This window comes from Colletotrichum lupini, chromosome 4 (genome assembly GCF_023278565.1).
Source record: "Colletotrichum lupini chromosome 4, complete sequence".
Classification (NCBI taxonomy): Eukaryota; Fungi; Ascomycota; class Sordariomycetes; order Glomerellales; family Glomerellaceae; genus Colletotrichum; species Colletotrichum lupini.
The window spans coordinates 2675208-2693840 of NC_064677.1; the positions used below are offsets into that span (position 1 = coordinate 2675208).

At 55.6% G+C, this 18633-nt stretch overlaps 8 protein-coding genes across 8 annotated transcripts; 5 read left to right on the forward strand and 3 right to left on the reverse strand.

The window, feature by feature from the left end:
* Positions 1 to 1382: 1382 nt before the first annotated feature.
* CLUP02_07932 (twin-arginine translocation pathway signal) lies at positions 1383 to 2406 on the reverse strand (the record flags this gene model as incomplete). Its single annotated transcript, XM_049286924.1, has 2 exons — positions 1383 to 2172; positions 2237 to 2406. The coding sequence occupies 2 exons, from the start codon at positions 2404 to 2406 to the stop codon at positions 1383 to 1385; spliced, it is 960 nt and encodes a 319-aa protein (XP_049144067.1).
* Positions 2407 to 2738: 332 nt separating this feature from the next.
* On the forward strand, positions 2739 to 5685 carry CLUP02_07933 (uncharacterized protein; the record flags this gene model as incomplete). The annotated part of the gene is made up of 9 exons (XM_049286925.1): positions 2739 to 3116; positions 3170 to 3296; positions 3366 to 3412; positions 3855 to 4032; positions 4108 to 4355; positions 4380 to 4523; positions 4593 to 4630; positions 4711 to 4981; positions 5128 to 5685. The coding sequence occupies 9 exons, from the start codon at positions 2739 to 2741 to the stop codon at positions 5683 to 5685; spliced, it is 1989 nt and encodes a 662-aa protein (XP_049144068.1).
* Positions 5686 to 5867: 182 nt separating this feature from the next.
* CLUP02_07934 (uncharacterized protein) lies at positions 5868 to 7128 on the forward strand (the record flags this gene model as incomplete). The annotated part of the gene is made up of 6 exons (XM_049286926.1): positions 5868 to 5946; positions 6010 to 6178; positions 6369 to 6557; positions 6619 to 6793; positions 6871 to 6971; positions 7041 to 7128. 6 exons carry the CDS (start codon positions 5868 to 5870, stop codon positions 7126 to 7128), a joined length of 801 nt encoding a protein of 266 aa, XP_049144069.1.
* Positions 7129 to 7405: 277 nt separating this feature from the next.
* On the reverse strand, positions 7406 to 11594 carry CLUP02_07935 (RNB domain-containing protein; the record flags this gene model as incomplete). Its single annotated transcript, XM_049286927.1, has 4 exons — positions 7406 to 7445; positions 7499 to 8847; positions 8895 to 11425; positions 11570 to 11594. 4 exons carry the CDS (start codon positions 11592 to 11594, stop codon positions 7406 to 7408), a joined length of 3945 nt encoding a protein of 1314 aa, XP_049144070.1.
* Positions 11595 to 11938: 344 nt separating this feature from the next.
* Positions 11939 to 12046, forward strand: CLUP02_07936 (uncharacterized protein; the record flags this gene model as incomplete). Its single annotated transcript, XM_049286928.1, has 1 exon — positions 11939 to 12046. The coding sequence occupies one exon, from the start codon at positions 11939 to 11941 to the stop codon at positions 12044 to 12046; it is 108 nt and encodes a 35-aa protein (XP_049144071.1).
* Positions 12047 to 12170: 124 nt separating this feature from the next.
* Positions 12171 to 13529, forward strand: CLUP02_07937 (uncharacterized protein; the record flags this gene model as incomplete). Its single annotated transcript, XM_049286929.1, has 4 exons — positions 12171 to 12443; positions 12604 to 12651; positions 13319 to 13399; positions 13455 to 13529. The coding sequence occupies 4 exons, from the start codon at positions 12171 to 12173 to the stop codon at positions 13527 to 13529; spliced, it is 477 nt and encodes a 158-aa protein (XP_049144072.1).
* Positions 13530 to 15325: 1796 nt separating this feature from the next.
* Positions 15326 to 16995, forward strand: CLUP02_07938 (GLE1-like protein; the record flags this gene model as incomplete). Its single annotated transcript, XM_049286930.1, has 2 exons — positions 15326 to 16165; positions 16216 to 16995. The coding sequence occupies 2 exons, from the start codon at positions 15326 to 15328 to the stop codon at positions 16993 to 16995; spliced, it is 1620 nt and encodes a 539-aa protein (XP_049144073.1).
* A 549-nt stretch (positions 16996 to 17544) lies between these two features.
* On the reverse strand, positions 17545 to 18427 carry CLUP02_07939 (syntaxin 6; the record flags this gene model as incomplete). The annotated part of the gene is made up of 2 exons (XM_049286931.1): positions 17545 to 18277; positions 18381 to 18427. 2 exons carry the CDS (start codon positions 18425 to 18427, stop codon positions 17545 to 17547), a joined length of 780 nt encoding a protein of 259 aa, XP_049144074.1.
* Between the last annotated feature and the right edge of the window lie 206 nt (positions 18428 to 18633).

Consider the following 18633-nt stretch of genomic DNA (forward strand, 5'->3'; position numbering starts at 1 on the left):
GAAAATGTTGTACAGATTTCATCGTGGACTTCGAACGTGAGTGATCACAGTTGAACGAGTACCATATGCTGAAATACTGCCAGTCGATCGCTATCCCGTGCTTCGGTCTTGATGACCACCTGACGAGATTGTCTCAATGTTCAGCTCTTGGCCACCATCAAGCAGACTTGGATTCATGACAAAGCCGAGACGGGGGAATTGCACACGATACCCAGACTAAGATTCCGCAAAAGTCAGATAACGGCTTACTCGATACCTCCGGCTTACTTCAAGGGCGCATTAGAAACCAACAATCCCACAGGCGCACCGGTATGTGTAGGCACATCCCGACCCGAGACACAACTACCGCCGTGTCTCGGGCCAGGCTGACTCGCAAGAAGATTTGGCGCCGAGTCGACTGTGTAAGTATAATAGACACCGATTTGGCACCGACTCGTCGTCGGCTCGGCTATCCGTACCATTCTTTCGAACATACCCCTACCCAGCCCACCCAGAAAACTAGTCTCATCCTCAGGGTCACTTATGCTCAGCTTGAGCCACTGCGGCTCTTGGCCGCTGCTCAGCTAATCACCCCACACCTCACACCTCACACCTCACCACCAAGTTGGAACCTATTATGAGTTAGCAGCCTCTGCGGCTGATGAAAGATAGCTTTTGAATTGCGCGCTGGTCTCAGTTGTATCGCTTCCCTTGTTACTCAACTCATTTTTCCCAGCTCCTCTACTTTCCCCTATTCTCTCAGTAGAATCATCTCTTTGATTTGCGCACAGAGGAAGGGTGAAGATTCTATGTGTTGAACATGTTTCAAAAATCGTGCTTTATTCTGCTGGTATCATAGAATTCTTCCGCTTGCCCGGGGCACGATTTTTCCTGGCCCTTTTCGCCCTTCCTGATGTTTGTTCCCAAGTCTACTCCAAGACTGCGAGGGATTTGATGCGACAAATGAAAAGTAATGTAACAAAAGACTCTTTGAGGAGACGAGATGAGAAAAGAAAAATGAGTTACCAGTTAAACAATACATAAAAGTCTTGGTAAGACTCCTGAAACCCCCGTTGGGAATATATATAATATGACCATCATATATACAGGCTATCTATTCAGCCAGAGAAGTGAAATATTTTTCGATCGGATCGGATAGTGAGGTTGGAGGGAGCGAAGAGTCAGAAAGAGAGAAAAAAAAGAGGTCGACATTTTCGAAATACTGGCTGATTTGACTCTTGACTATCCAACTTCCGATGTCGTAAAGCGAAGGCATCATGCGCTTTATTCCCCCAATTTTAGCTTTGTTTTTGACCTTCGGGATTAATCAACGCACACCCGTCACGTCCTTTCAGCCCAACCCATAACTGGGCGGCCGCAAACCCCGTACTGTCGGAACGCGCTTACGAGATGGTAAGCACCATGGGACCGGCCACAATGATGTCATCGGTGAGCGTGCCAGCCATCGGGGCGTTGTTGGTGAGGGAGAGGTAGACGACTCCGCTGAGACCCTGGGGAACGACACAGCCAGTCTGGGGGTTGAAGGGGGTGAAGGCAGTTCCACCGGGCTGGATGCCACCAGTGGTGAACGCGCAAGCCTTGGCCTGGGGTGCGGCATCGGACTGGAGCATAATCGGAGCACCGACGGCGACGGCCTTGGGGTCGGCGGGGGCGGTCATTGCCAGCTTGGGGAAGGGCTGCAGAGCCAGGTTGGAGCCCTGGGGGCAGGAGACGATGAAGGGTGCGGCCAGAGAGAAGACGGCGCGGACACCAAGAGGGGCGTCGAAGGCCTGGGGAATGGCAATCTGCTTAGAGGCGGCACGGATGAAGGTCTGATGGCGAGCCTCGATGGTGAGGATGGAGCCAGCAGCGCCGAGGATGGCCTTGTCCTTGACGAGAGGAGCAGCGCCGAGGTAGGCAGAAACACCGACGTTCTCGAGTACACCGGCAGTTGCGACCATGCCAGCAGCGTTCGTGAAACCGAAGTTGTACTGGCAAGGCTGGACGGGCTGAGTGCCGGCCTGGGCAATAGCGGATTGCAGGAAAGACACGTGAGACAGCTCAGTAGCACCGACTTGTTGCAGGTCGTTGACTTGCTCGTTGGACAGACCAAGAGCCTGGAAGTCTTGTGCGGGGAACTTTTGGAAGCCTTGCTGGTAGAAGGTACCCTCGAGCCATTCCAAAGTAAGAGCGCTATGAAGTCCATATTAGTTCCAATGCCCAACATATGTTGTCCTATTTCGAGTCCCAAACTCACAATTGCAGGATATCAATATCCGTCAATCCAGCAGCCCCAGCTCCAGCCTGTTGCCTCTTGGCGAGATCGTAGATCTTCATCTGGTCGGCGTTCAACTTGGGGCCGAGGGGGGCGGCGGTGGCCACTGCGGCCAGGCAGGCGACGAGAACAGACTTCATTGTGGAAGGCATGGTTGATTAAGATATGTTGTGTGGTTTCAGCTTTGCTCGCCCTAGACTTTCTTTTCCTTTTCGATCGGCTGTTCTCTCGGGACAGAAATTCGGATATAATGTTGTTGTCGATCGGTGCCACCTGGGACGGTCGATGAAGCGAAAGATTAGAAAGAGGTATTAAGAATGTCGTCCGAGGGAGTGACAGGGTCGTAGTAGGTCTCGAAGGGAAAGGAAAGTGTAAGCAAAACCGGTGGACCAGGAAAGCAGACCAGCGCTTTTGGAAGTTTGAAGAAATTGACACACAGTGAACGGGATGAAGAGGAAAGAAGAGAAGGGGCGGGAATAGAGCAATGAAGGTGGGAAACAAGCGAGCAATAAAGAAGGTTCACTTTAGCCTCAGTAAGATAGGTATCTTGCCGCTCTCCCATGGCGTAAGGTATCTCGCCGCCCACCCACGCATGGCCTTTCTCATGTTCTGCTACTCGGGAGGGGTCGGATCGACTTGGGTCCTTGCTGGGGATTGTCTGCGGCTAGCTTTCTTTCCGTCGTCGGTTCACACGGGAGCCCACAATGCGGGTAACAAGATTACGCTCGACCACAAAGCTTCAGACCCGACAGGGGTACATGGGTACAGTAAGCAGGAGTTTACATCTTATCCGTACTGGGGGAGGAGCCCAGTCCAGGGCAAGCCGCAAGCCGCAACAACTGCAGCGCTTGCCTGGAAGAGCGTGTGTGTGCGCGCACGCGGTGCGTATCATGGAAGACGGGAAGGGGGATCTAGCGGGCAAGCCAAGTCAAGAGGTGGATGGTACCCCTTGCCAATGGCGTCAAGGGGGGTGCATGGTTGGAGAAAATGGTGAAAAGTTCAGATGACAGCGAGGCTTGCCTCGTCCTTCGGAAAGCCCCAGGTACCTTACGAAGTAGGGAACGTCTGTGAGTGGGAAGGAGAATGTGAGTGTGAGTACTCCGTGAACGAGGCAGAGGCGAGACCACGCAGCGTGGCCACTGGTGGGCAGGTGCAGCAGTAAGGGCTACGGAGTACGGAGTACTCTCTGCATGTTTCGTTTCGCTGCGGTCCAAACAAGCTCGACGAATCGGCAGAGACTCGAGGGCCCAAAGCACCAATCAGACAACATAGATCATTAAAAAACAGGGGCCAAATAGAAATGGGCAAGGGACTTGATCAACTCCTTAGATTAGGATGAAGCCCGTTTCCAGATGTTGCAGCGACCCCCTGCCGAGCTTGTTTTTGCGCTTCTTTTTTACCCGATGACTTTGTTGTGAAATGCAAGGGTCCTGCGGGCGGTGACCCCACCGGGAGTCCTGGGGGAAGAGAGAAATAGAGGTTCCTGAGTGCCCTCGAGGAGGTCAAGAGGTAAACGTAACTGAAGGCCCCCTCACTCGCCACTGTTTTGGCATTGCAGCCGAGCCAACTTTGTTGCATCGTGACCCCCAGCCAAGACTAGACGTTGACCCGGGTCACGGACGGGCCGCCGACCGAAACCAATGTGATACGTCTCCCACGTCAGAAACCCCGGTCCGTGAACGCCCGGACCACTCTGTCACTGGCTCCTGCTGCGATTATTGATTGGTCGCCGCCCGGGTGGAGTCACTCCCGGCAGAACCTCGCTGGGCTTAGCGCGGGTACGTACTCGGCCATCTGCAGGAACGCTCTCTCGGTAACGTCTCTTTCCATTGCCTCAATCCTCGCTTTCTGAGCCGCCTTTCTTCAACTTCCCACGCCGGTCTCTTGTTTCCGTCCATCCCACACAGCCGAGACCAGACAATCACGCACCACTAATCCAACCATCCATCCATCCATCCATCCATCCGACAACTCGCGTTCCTGGGCAAGGCTGCAGGCATGTATTCAACTCACCCGGGCGTCGTATACTGCCGCTATCCTGCGACACGGAGACGATGCTCATTTCCACTGCGATCGACGCCTTTCTGACATTGCCAACTGGGTGATGAAAGATTAAGGACTTCAGATCCTCCTTTCGTCTCTCGCCAAGGGTGTCACGCTCCGTTGGTCTAGGGCCATGATCTGCAAGCCCCGGCTGCCAGAGGTTATCTGTCTTGCATCGTCAATCACAATTCGTGATCTTGACAGCCAGAGCACTGGCCTCGCAGGCGTCCTCTATGGGAGAGCTAGGTAGGCCGTTGGGATGACTCGAGGGTGTCTAGCTTTCTAATCTGACTAGGCCATGCAAGGAGTTGAGAAACGAATGACCACCAACATGTACTCGTGATCTGGCTTTCTTGGAAACGACCGCAAAGCAACCCCAGATCTAGCCTTTCACCTAGCCTAACGCCATCAAGCTCCTCGCAGCCCACTAGTAAACGGCCATCCCACTCTCGAGGCCTGCTACACGAGGGCGGCTCTGCAACCAAAGCACTGACCTTGTCACTTCATGGACAGCCTGTTTTCCGGCCTGGTCCTAATTCCAAACCGCCTCAATACACTAGCCACTTAAGCTTATCGGCAATGGAACACCTCGAGCTGCCTGCGGGCTGCCTCGGCAGGGACTTAGAGATTCAGTGTTCCTCGAATGTGTTAACAACATTAGGCTCGGAAATCTTACTCGGCAGCGTCCAATAGCTGGGCCAAAATATGCTCTTTAGCCACATCGAACTTCTATCAGGCCATGGCATCCAAGTCTCGACCTCCGTTCAATCTTCTCCTTTTCTTTCAGTCCATCCCAACGACTCGACACCGGATGGTCGCTAACCACATAGCCAGACCCGTTCTTCCACGGCTCGTTTCGGCAAGCCAAGACCTTGCAGGGCTTGCAAACCGTTTCAAAAGCCTTTGGAGGCTCCAAACCATTCTTTTCGTCCCAACTCGCCATTTGTGAGCAAAGAGAAGGGAACCCATCCCATTTCTCTATTGCCCGGGGAGCCTGTCTGGGTCAACTCGACCAGGCTTTCATTCCGTCTACCCGTGACCCGAGTCGTATGGGAGCCACGACCGCCACGCTCATCATCTCTTTCTTCAAGTCCTTCTCATCACCCATCCCCACCAGCCAGAGAAAAGAAACCTCCGAAAAGCCCGTCCCTTTCGCAAGCACACCCCTGTTATCAACCTTTCGAAACTCGAAGACTGGCCCCGGTTTGCCTTGCTTGAACCAGTACGACATCATGACTCCAGCATCGTTTGCTAGCGTACACTATATGCGCGCGCCTGACAAAAACGCAACCCCTTCGTCCTTGCCTGTCTACCTCTCTACACTGCGTGTCGGGCGCAAGCCCATTTTGTGGATTATCCCACTCGCCGACTCGTCTTCGGACAGCTGAGCATCCCGTTCAAGCCTTCGGAAACAACTTTTTCTTCTTTGCCCCGCAGCCGTTTGGGCCACAGCATGCTCGGAGAGAAATAGCGAAGCAACTCTCCTCAGGTTTCCGGCTTCTCGGTAGGTAGCGCGCTGCGCCTCCAATGCCAATATGTCAAAGGTCTGTGAGTAATGCCTGAAGAAGCAATGTCGGGAGCCCGGAAATGTCAAGCAGCGGTCGACAACGGCTCCGGTCTCTCGATCCTACGCGAGCCGGGCTTGGCGAGTTCGCATCTTTTCTTACCCAACGGCTTGTCAAAAAAAGATCTCCCACTCTATCTATGTGAAGACGACGATCAAGCCGGGCCATGCTGCTTCAATCCGACGAAAAATTTAGTCTTCCGTCCCTCTCCTCCCCCCCATCGCCCCTGGCGATCGCCGCGCAGATCTCACAGGACATCAGGTAATCTGAACTTTGGACTCGTTGCAGATCCCCCGTCGTGGAACTCGGAGAGGGGGTCAGGAATACAACCATAACCAGGAGTTTAACACGTAAAGGGCCAGGGGTTCCCTCGTCATCGGGGTTATAATGCTTCCATTTCACCCTTTGCTCCCACAAACTTGCGCCGTACGGTCGAATTAGAAACCTTGCCCAAGTTTTCCCTACTCATGCAACCTCGCACGAATCCTTTTTCATGGTCACAAAAGGTCAGGTCCCTGTGAAGACGGGAAGTTTCTCCGTGCCAAGAAGTCCACGATTGTGATGGGACTTGTTGTGCCGCCCTCTGAACAGCCCGTCTTTGGCGACGGATGCAGCGCAACTGCAGCGTCGCGCTGCGGAATCTCGTCGAGAGATTCGATACACCTGCGAACAGCATCGTATTCGCGTTTGCGCTAGTGCTGTAAATCGTACCTATGAGGAAATAAACATGAATGTGCAGCTGAGTAATTGCTCAAGCTCTGGACATGGAGATGTTGAAATACCCACTGTCCGAACGGCGGCCTCCTCAACTCCTCCAGAGGGTCGCATTGGATTTTTCCCTGTTCCCGAGCCCATTCAGCGCCTCACGATCCCGTGTCTCCGGTCCACCACCAAAGCCCATCCCACGTCTTCCTTTGTGCAAGATGTTGTCGTCCCCACACACCCCCGATCACCGGCATAAGTCATCACGTCAATTTTCCAAACCGGCTCTCTTGTCAACCACCGCAGCTGAAACTCTACCGAAGTTCCTCTCCCTGGAACCCACGCACCACAGGAGTCCAACCCGCTGACTCTGCAACGCGGCGCAAGGGTAGCCCTGCTCACTCCGCGTGGAAGACGTATAATCTCGCAGTCTGCAGACGCCATGCCTCTCCACATGCCTGGCTGACCACTCGCAGCTTTCGAAAGTATCTGGGCGATCCTTCAGTTTTCAAGACACTGGTTGCGCGTTATAGTGTGTGCAATTGGTGGTACCATTTTGACTAACTCATGGGCGCTATCTCTACTATTTCATCCACCGCCCTCCTCTCGACTTCAGACTTCAGGCCTATCGTGCTATATGACTCATCCAGGGACGAAGATATGCTGGCTATTACTCCCTTCCCAATCGCAATGTATCATCCCTCTTCTCACCCAAACTTTTTCTACATCACTCATGATGCATCTTAGTCGATGACAAGGCACAATGTGCCCGCCAATCTGTTGGAAACGATCATCACACCGTGTCCCCACACGGGACAGGTAATGTCAAGACAACTCCTTTTTACAGAGCATAGGGGTTCAAAGACCGAATGGTCAAGCAGCTACTTCGAATCAGCACACGTCTCCAGACTTTGATAGATAGTTGTAAACTTACGGTGGGCTCTTGGACAGATCCGTCTTGAGAATCACAGGAACCCTGCTCATCTCCGTGACGTCCTGAATGTACTCTCCTCCCTCCTCACGCAGCTTGAAAAGCTTGAGGTACTTCTCCTTGTTCGACAGGCGGGCCTCGGGGGCCTCAGGTGCGGGAACCTTGGAGTCGGACCTGGTGCGTTGCAAGGGCTTGGCATCGGATCGGGTCGGGGAGCCGGGGACGCTCTGTGTGGGTCTCTCGGCCAACGAAGCTCCAGCCATGGCCTCAGTAACGTCCGACGCATTGTCGTCATCGTCGTCGAAAAGGGCATCGACGTCGTCAGTAGAGATGGTGCCCGTCTCGGTCTGCTTGCGTGCAGCCTCCTCCCTCTCCTTCTTGGCACGCTCTGCAGCTTCCGCTTGGCGAGCAGCAGCAGCAGCGTTGGCGTTTCTTACAGACGCAGCAGCCTTGGGGCGCTCGTCCTCCGGAACGTAGGCGGAGCTGGGCACGCCCTTCTCCCAGTAGAGCTCAAGGACTCTCTTCTCCTTTCTGAACTCGGCCTTCTTGAGGGGCAACTGGTCGCAGTGCACCCGCTTCTCAAAGCCCCACTCGGGAATGAGAACGTCAAAGGCCGACTCGTACACGCAGAGGACGATACCCTCCGTGATGAGATCGCCGTTGACCTGCTGGCGCTTCTTGTCCATCTCACGGCAGGACTCAATGTGAATGCTCTGCTCCTGGGCATTCTGTGCGGAGTCCTTCTTGGTGTTGCAAGACTCAATGGTCTTGACAAGGCTCTCCAATTCCTCCGTGTACTCAATCTTACCCTCGGAGAGGATAGACTCGAGCTGACGGTGGACGATGATGTCGGCGTAGCGCCGCGTGGGGCTAGTGAAATGAGTGTAAAGAGGCAAGTTGAGGGCATAGTGAGGCCACAACTGCTTAGCAGTCTTGCCGGCAATGAAGTACTTGGCACGTTGCATAGACTTGAGGACAAGCGTCTCCATTCCCTTGCGGATATCGGCGTCGTCAACCTTGAAAAGGCTGTTGTGCATGCTTCCGCTGCCAGAAGTCTCAACCTCGTAGCCAAGGGCGTTCATGCGATCGGCGAAGGTCTGAAGGCGACGAGCATTGGGGGGGCCCTGTCGGCGCAGAAGAGCCTTCTCAGGCAGAGCCTGGGCGAGACGCTGGGCAACGTAAGTGTTGGCCTTGTGCATGAGCTCCTCGACGAGCTCAGTGGCAGGGGTAGAATCGAAGATGTTGTGCTTGATGGGAATGTTCTCATCATCGAGTTGCTGCAGAAGCCTGAGGGGCGCGATAGGCTCACCGCCAGCACCAAGACGGGCCTCGGTGAACTTTTGAGCGACAGCCTAGATAATGTCAGTGCAGCTCAGATGCAAGTTTCAGTGGAACTTACGTTAAGGATCTGGACATCCTTCAGTTGAAGAGACTCGTGCTTCCAATCGGCCTGACCGTTTAGAGCCGAATCGATCTCCTCAATAGTGATCTTGGCAGTGCTCTTGATGATACTCTTGCCGATCCAAGTGTCTCCCTCGGCAACAGAGCCGTTGTGAGGGTTAACACGGAAGAGAACACTGACAGCCAGACGCTCTTCACCAGGAGCCAAAGAGCATACCTCTCCACCAATCTTGGGAGGAAGGAGTGCGCATGTGCGGTTGACCAAGTGAACGGCGGTGCCGCGCTTCTTGGCTTCTCGGTCGACAAGCGAGTTGGGCTTGACGAAGTGAGTAACATCAGGAATGTGAATACCAATGTCAATCTTGCCATCAGGCTGAGTCTTGATGTGGATGGCATTGGCAAGCTCGGGAGAACCGTTGAGGTCGAGCGTAACAACCTTCTCATCACGGAAGTCCCGGCGAGCAGCCAAGGCAGCCTCCTCTTCCTTAGCGAGAGACCAGTCCTGAAGGCCGACGCTGCGCAGCACAGCCTCGGAGAACTCATCGGAAGAAAAGTTGTTGTCGCGCAGCAGAGCGTCGGTCTCCACCTTAAGGTCGCCCATGCGGCCCAACTGCTCGACAAGAGTGCCGAAGGGATGCAGAGAGGTGATCGGCCAACGCTTAATGCAGGCAACAAAGATGCGATCAGCGTAATCCTGGTGCTTCTCGACGAAATCGCGCGGCGCCTGCTCAGTCGGAATGGCAATGAGCGGCACGCGCTTGTCGGTAGGTTTGAACCAAACAATTTTGGGCTTCTCCTGCGAACGGTTGTCGTGGTGGCGGTTGTTGCCTCCATGTCTGGCGGCTCTCTCCGCTTCCTGCTTCTCCTTCGTAGCTTGGCTGCTGGGACGGAGCAGACCGAGGTTGCCCGAGAACATTTGACCAGCTACACGTTCAACGACAGCCACAATGTGACCTGCGTACAGGGGCTTGGCCTCATCGTTGATTTCCTCCTCCTCGACGAGAAGCAGGCTTTGACCCTCAACCTCGACATCGTCGTTCTTCTTCTGAGTGGGGCGCTGGCGCAGACTGCCGCGACGACGAATGCCGCCCTCCTGCTGCGTGTTGTCATCGTTGTTACCGGATGACTGGTTCTGGCCGTTGGTGGATCCAGAACGGGTATCGGTGATGTCCTTGCGCTTCTTCTTCTCTTCCTTCTCACGCTTCTGGGACCAAACTTCATCAACATCTAGAAGCTCAACGGCAACCAAGTCACCCTCGAGGGCACGGTTGCGATCCTTGCTACCGCAAATAAAGATATCAGCATCAAGCAGGCCGTCCTGAGTGGAAACGTAGGCGTCGCTGCGGTTCTTCTTGTTCACGCGAAGAATACCAGACACGAGTTGCCCATCGCCGAGAAGAGCCGGGAGGGTGGCTTGGGGGAGGTAAGGAGTGAAAAGAGTCTTCCTCTGCTGTTGCTGTTGCTGGTTTCCACCAAGCTGGCCACCATGCTGGCCGCCCTGAAGGCCAACGAATTGCTGACCGCCCATCTGGGCAGCCTGAAGGGCCTGAAGTTGCTGGATTTGCATGGGGTTCAGTTGCTGGCCCGGGTACATGCCCATGGGGAGCATGTTGCCAGGCATCTGCATAAGCTGAGGCTGACCGGGGTATTGGAATGCGCCGATGTTGGAGATGGACTGGTTTACAGAACCACGAGTGCGGTGGCCCGGCTGGAAGCCGCCCTGCTCCTGGCCCTGGTTAGCACCCTGGTTGCGCCAGTTTCCGTCAAAGTTGCGAGAGCCGGTTCTGGCGTGACCACCGCCGCCAGTCTGGCTGCCGCGACGACCAAAGTCGTTCTGGCTAGCATCACCAGAGAAGCCACCGCGACCAGCGGCGCCGCCGCGACCGTTCACAGCCATACTCTGGCTGCGACCATGGCCACCGCGCCCACGGCCGGCACTGGTGCCCTGAGCAATCGGAGCCTCGGGTTGAGTCGGAGCGGGGGCGGGGGCGGAGGCACCACCCTCGGCGCTGGCCTCGGTGGAGGGGGACATTGGGAAGGAGAAGGCGGATGTCGTGCGCTTCTGCTGTGCGATTTCTGCCGCCTTCTTCGCGTCGGCAAGCGCCAAAGAGTGACGTCGCTGGTGTCCACCGCCGCCGGCACCACCACCACGACCGCCACGGCCACCGGAGTTTTCCCTGCCGGGACCGGCGCCGGAGGCATCGTTGAAGTTCGTGCCGGATGCACCAGAGGAGGGGGCGGGAGGAGGACCCATTCCCATGTTGGGGAGTGCCGACTGATTACGGCGATGTGACATTGGCTGGGTCGGAGGACCGCCCATGGAGACATTCTGCTGCGGAATCTGCTGGGGGAACTGGAAGGCGCCCTGGGGAGCCATGCCGGGCTGCAGGGGATTGAAAGCACCGCCTGGACCGAGCTGTTGGGTGGGGGGCATCATTCCCATGTTCATGTATTGTTGCTGCGTAGCTTGGATCTGTTGCTGCTGTTGCTGCAAAAGCTCAATCTGCTGCTGAATAGCTAGCTGTTCCACTGCAAAGCAAGACTCATTGTCAGCATCGATGTTCAATTTGGTATGATGAAACGGGTGACGAGGGGTCGGGGGCATCGCGCAGGAGCCGCAAGATCATGTGTGAAGATGGGAGAAATGATGGAAGAAGATGCGAATCAACGTACTACCCGGGTTGGCAAACATGCTCATCAACGGAGTCAGCTCGGAAGGGCTTCTCCTGTGCGCAATGTGAAGCCGTCGGCCGGTTGGGCCTGGGACGCCGCCGGTTGGCTGCTGCGGCGGCTGCTGCTGCTGTTGTTGCTGCTGCTGCTCCATGATGGGCAGTCACGCAGATGAAAGATTGGCTTCTTGATTTTTTTGTATCTTGTAATGCACGTCAAGTGCGTCGTTGGTATAAAGGACGGATGGGGGTAGGATTGATAGCGTCGGATACCGAGTGGTCGGCGTAGGCGTCGATGAAGCTTTGTGGGATGATGTGGCACGTAAGGTATTGACGTATGTAGTTTGCGGACTAAAGACAGTGGAGAACTGGGATGGATGTGGTTTTGGGCTCTTGGTTGGTCTTTTGGATTTGTGGACGTGGTTGCTTCTGGTTCAAGGAAGGTAGTTCTTGTTTGTCTGATCGATCGATGAGGGATTGAAAATGGAATGGATTGGGGAGTGATTGGGAGGAGAGGATTGGATGTCTGGCGAGACGGAGCGAGGTGGAAGGGAAAGGAGCTCGCAAGGAGTGTGCGAAGTGATGGTTGAGGTGGGAAAAAAAGGATGAGGCAGACAAGACGTGAAGAAGAAGATGAGGCAGGATGGGAATGTCCTCTCTGGGAGAGACTGACGGGGGGTTTGTTGCGAAAGGCGAGTCGGGTCGGGGGGGGTGTGGAGTGGGGAGGGGGGAGCAGACCTGAGGAGAGAAAGCGAGCGAGGAGGAGGAGCAAGGACAGCAGTAGCACCCGCCCCGGTGGAGGAGGGACAGGCAGTTGCAGCAAGAGCCGGCCCGCCTGGTGGGAAGACTCAAGACACCGGGCCAGTCCCGTAGCTAAGGTAAGTATAAAAGTACCTACCTACCTTACCTCACCATACGAATGCCTTCCCACCATTGGGTACGAAGCACACCTCCCAGGAGCACAACTGGCACTGGAAGCTGAGCCGCTGGTGGACGACAAGGTACATGGTGCGCTAGTGATTTACCAGAAGGCAATAGCACACATGGCGGCCCTGTAGGGAGACAGACAGGTCGTACCCAGGCGAGGTAGGTAGTCCAAGTATCTTACCTTATGTAGGCAGGCGGGAGACGCGGCGATTATGATGATGACGATGGTGGTACAGGCTGCTGCTTGGTTTGATCTTGTCTGCAGCAGAAGCTTGTGCACTCGTGCTGGACTCTGCATGTGTTTCTGCTAAAACATCCCTTCCTTCACAACTGGATCCGAAATGCATCATTCGCACCTCGAGCTCTTTTCGCAATCCCATCCAAGGGTCTCGTATGTAGCTATCCCAACCAGCCCAGCTTGGAAATGCCTCCAAAAGTCGAGGTAACGACAAAATCCAGGCCAGGTATCCGTAGGTACCTTACCCCAAGCTAGAGGTACATGGCTGACGGCTTGTCCCCAAACATGGCACTCTAGGGGCGGATAGGTAAGCAAGGAAGTACCTGTCCCCCGTGCCCCCGAACGAGCCTGACTTGGGGTCGAGTGCTTTGTACCTTGTGGCGGATACTCTGTACGAGAGTACATACCTACCCAAGGTAACAAGACTCAGTCAGACGTCTCCAGTCAGTCAGGTCTCGACGCGGGTGGGGAGAGTCCACGCCGCACCTACGCTGCACGCCAGGCCCAGAGACAGAGCCAGAACCAGGTCAGGGCTTCCGGGTTCGAGGACAGGTAACAGGTTAGCCGCTCGGATACTTTGTTGATCAGTACCTTGCCGTAGTGCACCACCCTGACTTTGACCTGTCGCCCATCTCACCCGCACCACAGTCGTCGTCCCAGACACCTTACGTAGGTGGGCAAGGAGCGAGCCGAGGGGGGTTGACTCTCAGTCTCTACTGCGTAGTCTCGAGTCTCTCGAGGGCTGGGCTGGAACTGGGACTGGAACGCCCGCCAAGTTCCGTCTCCTGCGGCCCTTTAGTCTCGCACACTGGCACTGACTACTGACACAGTCAACAGTATGACTACCTACATGACCTTCCCTTGTGTACGCATAAAGCTGCTAGCAGCACAAACGAAATACTTAGGGCCAGCAAGTCAGGAACCTTGGCTTCGTACCTCGGGGCAACAGGATGGTCAGCGGCCGGCGAGCGGCGGCTACTTACTAGGTACATTGGCGTCTACGGGGGTGCTGCGCGGTGGGCAAGCCAAATGCAGGGCTCAAGTCAAGGGGGGAACAGGAATACGCCAGTGTTTCCGGATGGATACCGCATCGTTGGACACCACATCAACAGAACCCCTACGCCGTACCGTACCGTACGGATACCTGAGCGAGGCTTGCAGGCTGCAGCAAGCTCTCCTGTCGTTGCGTTGCGTTGCGTTGCGTTGCGTTGCTCTGGTCGGTCCCCCAGCCATGAGGACCAGGAAGCTCCGGGCAATGGCAGCATGGCAGCATCCCTCAGTCATCATTCATCAGAGCTGTGATTGACATACCTAGGTATCCCCCCCAGTGCAACGGTGGAGTTCACTACGTACCTCCCTGACAAGATTTCTCCTCAATGGCATCACACACTCTATCTGAGCAGGTATCGGTACGAATACTAGGTTAAAGATTCTCTTCCCCGTCATGCCCAGCTCTCGGACGCTCCGTCCAGTCTACGGTCGTGTTGGCTGTTGCCGATTTTCATTTGTCAGGCCAGCAAAACCGAGAGGGAAAGTCAAGGCGAGACGGGCCAGATCCAGACTTGAGCCGACTCCCCAGTTGGAAATTGGGGCCGGGTCCGATTCCAATTGCAAAATTTCAACGACATGACAGGAATATTCACTTTTGTTCATTGACCTAGGCACTCCGTAAACTATGAATGCACTTTTGGTACGGATAACGGTGCAGAGACCGAGGAAGTTCGTACTCAGTTCTTGACCGCCCGGCAATAAATGTGACTGCCCGAGTTCGGGCTAATGCCCCACTTTGCGGTCCGACCAAACAGCGGGGACGCTGTGCTCCTTTCTGCCAAGATTCAGAGCTATCATTCGTCCATCTAGCTCCTACTGGACCCACCTGGGTCGCTACCACGGCGACGTCTCTTCTTCGTTTTTCCTGAGGTCTGGTCGATTGCTGCTTCTTTGGCTGCTCTGCTGATGACTGTTCTGCTCCATCACTTTGGTCTGCTCGTCTGCTCACCCACCCCATGGAGCAAAAAGGGTAGAGCTGCAAGCAGCAACACGGGTCCAGGGCGACAGCGCAACAAGGGTCATCGCCTTTTCCCACAGCTCAGCAACAGGCCCGCCCCCCAATTCACCTCAAAGAGCCCCAGGCCGCCGCGAACGGTAGCATTATCCCACATCAAAGCGCGCCTGATACATCGTATTATTTTTTGTTGCTCCACACCAACGCCGCGCCCAACCTGAACTCGACAGTACCTACGCCTTCTACGGCATACCTACCGTCAACCAATACCTTGTCCGCTTGACGACACCACTTGACCCAAACGGCCCCGAAGACGTCAAGAAGCACAGCCTCGTCTGGACTCTCTCAGAAATCGCCCGAGCCTTGCCTTGCCTTCCCCATCCAACCGCCCACCCGCGGACGTCACTCTTTCGATCGGCCGTTTGTTGGTGTGTTGGGTCCTTGGGTTTTGTTGATTTTGTTTCTCTCGGTTGTCGGTGCAATTTTGCATCCCGCGCCTGACCCCACCGCCCGATGCCGTAGGGCCTGGTCTCAATTCCCACCTACGACCACACCATCGAGGCCATTGGTAGCCAACTGTGCGACCAACCATGGCGCACTCTTCTCCTTCGCGGAGAAGCCAGCACGATAGCAACATCAAGTCAAGCCCCGAACGAGGCTTCACAGCAGATTTTCTCTCCGAGAATCGTAATTCAGAGCTGAGCCATCGCGATGCCCTCGCCGCTGCCCAGCTCGAGCACGAGCGTGTTCGCCTCGCCGCTTTGAGGGTCTATGAGGTCCACCAATTGCAGGAGGAAAAGCAAAGGTTGGAAGCTGAGCAACGGAGGATAGCACAGCTACAAAAAGAGGAAGAAAATCGCCTCAAGGCAGAAGCAGCAGTGCGCGCCGAGCAAGAGAGGCTGAGAGAGCTCAAGGCCAAGCAGATTCCTCAACTCCCTCCCGAACCCGTACCTGAACCGCCCAAGCCGGAGCCGAAGAAGTCGCAAGAATCTCAGGTCAATGGCACAACGGCGGCCAAAGCCGAGCCCGCTGCTGTGCCGCCGGCCGCACCAAAGCCAGCCCCCTTGACAACCGCTACGACATCAGCTCTCCCAGCCGCGAAGGCACCTACTGCAGCGCCTTCACAAGCACCCGCACAGATCGTTGCTACGCCGTCAACCCAATCCAATGGTTTCCTCACGAAGCCCGCAGCAGCGCCTTCAGCCCCGAAGCCCGCTGTTCAGCCTGCCGCGCCTGCACCAGTGCCAGCTCAACCGACTGTTGACAGGTACACCCAGATACACCAAGCTCTCAAGAAGCTGCGAAAGGACGTCGAAGCCCTGTCGAAACAGCCTGGGAATCCATTGAAGGGCAAGTTGGGAGAAATGCGGAGACAAATCAGGAAGTCTATTGGGCAGCTGACTGCTGGCAAAGGAGCAAACGCGCAACCCGTAAGTCTGGTCTTGTTGGTGTCACAAGACAAATGCTAACGATGTCTTAGCTTGCCACGATCAATGCCGCACTGCGCGAATCTCTCGGCGGCCAGGTCCCGTCACCTCTAATCGACGCAAGCATATACGTGCAGCAAAACAGGGAGCCAGCCGAAGGCGCTGTTAACAACGGACCGCAGCTACCGGCCCTGTTCATATACCTCCTCAACATCCTCTCCAAGGCGATCATCCAGCAATTCTCCAACGAAGGCGGCGCGAACCCAAAGTCGGCCGAGCCGGTCGGCATCGTAACGGCGCAAATCTTCTCCAACAAGGACTACCACTGGCGCGGCGGCTCCATGATCGACATCCTCATCGCCAAATTCCGCGTGGCCTGCCCCGTCCTTTTCGGCTCTAGAGGCAGCGACAAGACGGAGGGCGGCCGCAGAGCCATTGGCTGGAAGAAGGAAAACGGCAACTGGGTGCCCGAGCAGGCGCACAACGACAGGATGACGGGTCTCGGCGCCGGCTTCGCGGCCATTGCGCTCCGGGACTTCAGCAAGGCGTCCAAGACGAACCCTTACCCGCCGACAAACTACTGGAAGGCCATGGCGCAGATTGTCAACTCGCCGCCGCAGCTCGTCTCCAACACGCAGTACGTGGTGCTCAAGTCCATGATTGACGGTCACGAACAGCGCTTCATCAACTTTTACGGCAACGCTGCCGTCGCGGCCCTCAGGATGGCGTTGGTGGAGTTTCCTAAGAGAGCCCCTCCGGGGGCCACGGCCGCGCAGGCGTTGCAGGTCCTAGGCGACGTTTTGAGACGAGACTCTGGGTTAGATGTGGCATAGATGGTGGGGGGAGGAAACAAAAGCCAAGGTAGACGAATTACCTTTTGTACACATACATGAGAGGCATGGGTTGCCAATATTGGGGAAGTGCTTTCAAGGGGGTACACATACTATGGCGTTTCTGGACATCCTGGCATGGGGGTGCTTATACACCTAAAAGAACCAAAACAGCAAGACTTCACAATGACTTGCGATGAGCACGGGGTCTGGGCTTTGGTTTGGCTCATCCATTGAAGCAAGTTGGGGCGGTCTGCTAGGGGAGGATACAAAGACACGTACTCTAGACATTGCGTATCGTGAGTTGGATGACTGAGATCTATCATAGCCCCCAGATGAAAGGCTCTCAAAGTAGTAAAAGACAAAAAACTTCATTGACAATAATTCCAAACACGCTCCATAAACTCCCAAACCCTCATTTCAAAGAGAAACGGCATTTCGCCATCACTCTTCCCTTTTTTGTCGTCTTCTAATGATTCCCACATCCCTCCAGCCATCCATCATTACTTCGGTCTCGCCGGGCAGCAATCCAATGACACTCTCCCCTTTTTTTTACAAAATCAACAACAAAATAAGCAACAAGATCAGCACAAAAATGAGCACGGCGATGCAGCAGCTACTCAGCCGGTCCTCGTTGTGCCGCATCACGTACTGTAGCTTCGCCACGCCCGTCTGCAGCCGCCCGCCCACGCGGTCCGCGACGCCGTCCACGACCTCGAGCATCTCCCTCTGCTCCTCGAGCTCGCGGCCCATGTCGTCCGCCTGCCGCCGCAGGTTGCCCACGGTGCGGAACACGCCGTCCAGGTGGCCGTCCTGCTCGCGCATCATCTCGAGCTGCTGCTGCTGCTCGAACTCGGCCGCGTAGTCGTCGTCGTCGTCGTCGTCGTGGTCTCCGTGGTGGCCGTCGCCTATGGCGAAGGAGCTCGGATCGGGGAGGTCCGAGTTTGCGGCTGAGGATTTGCCCTTGCCTCCTGCCGCTGTTGCTGCGCCGAGCTTTTTGGCGAGCTCCTCGCGCATGTCTTCTACTTCGCCGCCGACATCTTGAACTAGCCTCTTGCGCCGCGTGATTTCTGGGCCGGAGAGGCCAAAGGCTGTGGGGTCGGATTCGACGGCCTTGACGGACTCGACGAGGTCGGCAAGGTCTTCGGCTAGGGAGGCGAGGGCGGATTCGAGGTCGGCGCGGGCGGAGGCGAGTTCGGGGGAGGTTGGGGAGGTTGAGAGGGAGCGGATGCGTAGGTAGGATGTGAATAGGGGTCTGGTTGAGTCCAGTTGGGCGAGGACGTCTCTGTTTTGTGCGTTCTTGGTCAGTAATTTTGGTTCAGAGGTGATAGTTAGAGGAAGGATGCATAGTGGTATGTGGTTGGATGCGAAAGGGATGCGATGCGTACTGTTGAACTTGGAGGAAGGGATCCTCTTCGTTGGCGGAAGACATCATCCTGGCGAAGGGTTGAAAAGGCGCATCCGCGGACGCATTGGCTTGCGGTTAGGATCTCTTCACAAAGGATGTGGTTTCTAACCAAAAATTGCAGCTTGGTCCTAGGGTATTGAAGGAGCGAATGCCTATCGTCGAGGCGGAATTGGCGATCTGTAGTCAATCTAGGTACCCTGTTAGGTAAACGCGGCCTGGGATGACGTTTGCGC